This window comes from Apteryx rowi, unplaced genomic scaffold (genome assembly GCF_003343035.1).
Source record: "Apteryx rowi isolate R43461 unplaced genomic scaffold, aptRow1 scaffold_251, whole genome shotgun sequence".
NCBI lineage: Eukaryota > Metazoa > Chordata > Aves > Apterygiformes > Apterygidae > Apteryx > Apteryx rowi.
The window spans coordinates 70-3,939 of record NW_020448875.1 but is presented as its reverse complement, the minus strand read 5'-3'; the positions used below and the strand labels follow the sequence as shown (position 1 = coordinate 3,939).

General features: G+C 64.3%; 1 protein-coding gene across 1 annotated transcript in view; it reads right to left on the bottom strand.

Moving 5' to 3' along the window:
• Positions 1 to 3,613, bottom strand: part of SCARA3 (scavenger receptor class A member 3) — a gene marked incomplete at its 5' end in the record, with an annotated part of 7,870 nt that extends 4,257 nt beyond the window's left edge. Inside the window, 4 exons of the mRNA XM_026066961.1 lie at positions 1,055 to 2,101; positions 2,656 to 2,754; positions 3,325 to 3,444; positions 3,554 to 3,613. Of these exons, the coding sequence (XP_025922746.1) occupies positions 1,055 to 2,101; positions 2,656 to 2,754; positions 3,325 to 3,444; positions 3,554 to 3,613 (1,326 nt within the window). The remainder of the gene's footprint in view (positions 1 to 1,054; positions 2,102 to 2,655; positions 2,755 to 3,324; positions 3,445 to 3,553) is intronic.
• Between the last annotated feature and the right edge of the window lie 257 nt (positions 3,614 to 3,870).

The following is a 3,870-nucleotide window of genomic DNA, read 5'->3' as shown; positions in this document are numbered from 1 at the left end:
TCTTCGTCCTCATCCTCATCCTCGTCCTCAGCCTCATCCTTGTCCTCGTCCTCATCCTCGTCCTCAGCCTCATCCTTGTCCTCAGCCTCGTCCTCAGCCTCATCCTTGTCCTCATCCTCGTCCTCAGCCTCGTCCTCATCCTCGTCCTCATCCTCATCCTCATCCTCAGCCTCAGCCTCATCCTCAGCCTCAGCCTCATCCTCAGCCTCATCCTCAGCCTTGTCCTCATCCTCATCCTCATCCTTGTCCTTGTCCTCATCCTCGCCCTCATCCTCAGCCTCATCCTTGTCCTCATCCTCGTCCTCATCCTCATCCTCATCCTTGTCCTCGTCCTCATCCTCAGCCTCATCCTCATCCTCATCCTTGTCCTCGTCCTCATCCTCAGCCTCATCCTCATCCTCAGCCTCATCCTCAGCCTTGTCCTCATCCTCATCCTTGTACTCGTCCTCATCCTCGCCCTCATCCTCAGCCTCATCCTTGTCCTCGTCCTCATCCTCCCGGCAAGCGGTGCCACAGCTGGACACGGCCACGTGGGCGTGAAGGGCAAGGGGAATTTGGGAGGCCAGGCAAAGGCACCCAAAACCGGGCGCTTCCTCGCCAAAGCACCGGTGCCGGGGGCCACGGGACTCACCGTCACGCCGGCCCCGGCCCCGGGCAGGAAATGGCCCCGGCTCRCTAATTGGAGCAGCCCCGTAACGATGCGGATGTGGTGGCCATATGGCTTGGGGTCTCCCCGGAGGGTTGGGTGGTCCGCGGCGGAGCGGGAAGCCGCTTGCCGCCGCTCCCGGGATGCTCCAGGCTCCCTGGAGCCAGCAGAGGCCTGGGGTCACCCCGCTTCCGGGTCAATGGAGAAGTCCCCCGGCCACCGGAGTCAGCGGGAGAAGCTCTGGGCACCTTGCTCTCCCCTTCCCCCAGCTCGGGAAGCTCGTGAGATGCTCAGCTAGGCTTGGCCGCAGAAACCGAATAAAACAGCCCCAGCTCTGGTCCCTAGCGAGCGCGGAGGGTCACGATACCACCCGGTGTGGGGACGCGTTGCGGACACYGGCATGCCCCTCACCTCGTAAGATGGTGATGTTTCTCAGCATCTCTCCGTGCCGGACGTCCACCACTTTCATCTCCTCCATGATCATGGACAGGTTGCGGATGTCGAAGTCCAGCCGGGCGCTGAGCAGGCTGAAGCGTTCCCGCAGCAGGTCCGTGGTGCCCTGGGCCAGGCTGAGGGACTTGTTCAGGTAGTAGAGCTCCTCGGCGTGGGTGTGGAAGCCCAGGGTGCAGGAGAGCCGCACGTCGTCCAGGTATCGCAGCATGCTGTGGACGTGGCTGTCGGTGGCGTTGATGTTGGCGAAAATGGTGCTGATCTCGATCTCGTGGGAGGTCATGCGGCCTTCCAGGGTCTCGAAGCGCTCGGCCGTGCGGTTCTGCGTGTACCTGGTGTGGTAGCGCAGGTCGTTCATGTTCTCCTCGTGGTCGTCCAGGAAGGAGGAGATGTTGTCCAGCTGCAGCTGGAGCCCCATCACTTGCAGCACCAGGTCGTGCATGCTCTCCGAGTTCTGGCTGACCTGCTGGGCCGCAGAGCCGACGCTGCCTTGGATGCTCTTGACCAGCTCGCCGGTCYTGGAGGACGTGGCCCGCAGCCCGCTGAAGACGCGGGTGTAGTTCTGCCACTCGGTCACGATCTTCTGCAGYGTCAGCGTCTCCTCGTCCGTCTTCCTCTGGATGACGTGGATCCAGTCGGAGGTCTGCCCCAGGGTGAAGTTCATCTGCTGCATGGCCGCCCTGACGTCGTAGCGCTCCTGCACCAGCCCCTTGAGAGAGCTGTCTAGCTCGGAGGTGACCGCTTGCCAGCCCCCCACCTGGGCAAGGAATTGCCCCAGGCTTTGGTTGACCTGCCGGATGGAGAAGGAGCAGTTGTCCACCTGGCTGGTAATCTTGTTGCTGGTGGATGAGAGCAGGTCGTGAGTCTGGGAGGTCCGGTCGAGCAGGATTTCCTGAACCAGGAGCATCTTCTGGATCTCCTCCAGCTCGCCCTGCAGCTTGGTGATCTCCTGCCCCAGCTGCCCCGTCTCGTGGCAGAGGGAGCAGTTCCCCGAGGCCTTCTGATCTGAACGAAGGATAGAGGTCTGCGTTACCCTGACCGCCGTCTCAGCATCTCCTGAGTCAGCCACTGGGCCTGGAAACATCCCTGCTGAGGACCAGAGCAAGGATCCTCACCACCATCTGGCCCTGCCAGACACTGGAGATGGGTACAGCTGGGACAACCACCCATCCCACCAGCCTGCATGGTCCCAGCCCAGGACAAGGAGCCACGAACTCCTGGGCTCATCCTGCCCCTGGGGAACGTCACCTACCACCTCCATGCAGCAGGTCCCCCCAAAGGCACGATGCCACCACCCTCCCCGCGGGGTTTTAGTCTCCCCTCCATGAAGCGGGGCAGCGGGCAAGTCCTGCCTCACAGGACTGTGTCTCCTCTAGCAGCTCAGCCCCAGAAGTCCTGGGAGATAAGCGGGGTTTTGGCCCTGAGGGAGCCCAGGAGGTGGAGATGCTCCTGTCCCTGGCCGGCTTCTCCTCCGTGCTCAGCTGGAGAGACGCAGGGTGCCAAACCCTGGAGCAAACCTCCCGCCCGGGGCGACGGCGGTTGGGCTGCAGGACGCTCACCCAGCTCCTGGAGGTCTTCCTGGAGGGCTGAGATCTTCTTCTCGTAATAAGTCTGGGCCGAGCTGATGTCGCTGGAGACGGAGTTGACTTTCTTGAACACTGGTGGAGGAAAGACGGGCGGTGAGAGGACACGAGCGGCTCGGCCCGGGGCTGCAATCGCCTTCCGCAGCCTGAGCGAGCTGCGTCCCGCGCCAGACCCAAATCCGGCTACGGGCCCAAGTGCAAGGGAAGCAAAGCCATAAGCACCCGGCGGGGGCTGCTCGGGGCCGGGTGTCCTCCCAACCCTGCTGCTGGAGCCGGAGCCGCCGCCGCCAGGGAGCTGATCCGGCTGCTCTGCTGCTTCCCTGCCCGCGGCTGGCCTGGGGCTGGGGTGTCCCCGCCATGGGGTGGCTCCTGCCTGCCCCAGGACTCCTGGGCCCTGCTGGGGGAGCGAGGGAGGCAGGGAAGGAGGGAAGGTGCGAAGGAAGGTGTGAAGGAGGGAGGAAAGGAAGGAGGGAAGGAAGAAAGGTAGGAAAGAATGAAGGAAGGAAGGAGGGAAGGAAGGAAGGTGGGAAAGAAGGAAGGAAGGTGGGAAAGAAGGAAGGAAGGAGGGAAGGAAGGGAGGAAGGAGGGAAGGAAGGGAGGAAGGAGGGAAGGAAGGGGGCCCCTCGCAGCCCTGCCTCTCCTCACCCACGGCCGCCAGCGCGGTCACGGCGACGATGAGCAGGACGCAGAAGGCGTAGAGCACCCTGACGGCCGTCCGGAGCGACAGGTTCCTCCGACACTGGCTGCAGCCGGGCCGCGTCCTGCCTGGGGGCCGGGAGGGAAGGATGGGACCCCCGCTGCCGGCACCGTGGGGGCTGCCGGGGACGGGGACGGGAGCACAGCGGGGGGCGCCGGGGGCGGCCTCGGCCCTTACCGTTCGGCCGGGATCGGAAGGACGGCATCTCTTCTTCCTCCCCTCYGGCGAGCTCCTCTCCTGCAAGCCAGCGCAAGGGCGACGCTGCCGGGGCGCCCTGCTCGCTCCCCTCCGTCACCTGAACCCCGCTTGTGTCCCCCCCCTTCCCCAAAAAAAAAGCAGCCCCAGCGGGACACCAGCTCCGCTCCCTTCCCGCTTCCGCAGGGTTTGCCGTCGCTTTGGCGCTGGAGATCCCTACGGGAGATTGGGCCGAATTCAGCCGGCCCATCCGGACGGAGAGGGCGCGGGATGGCCGGACACGCGCCGCCTCCGTGGGA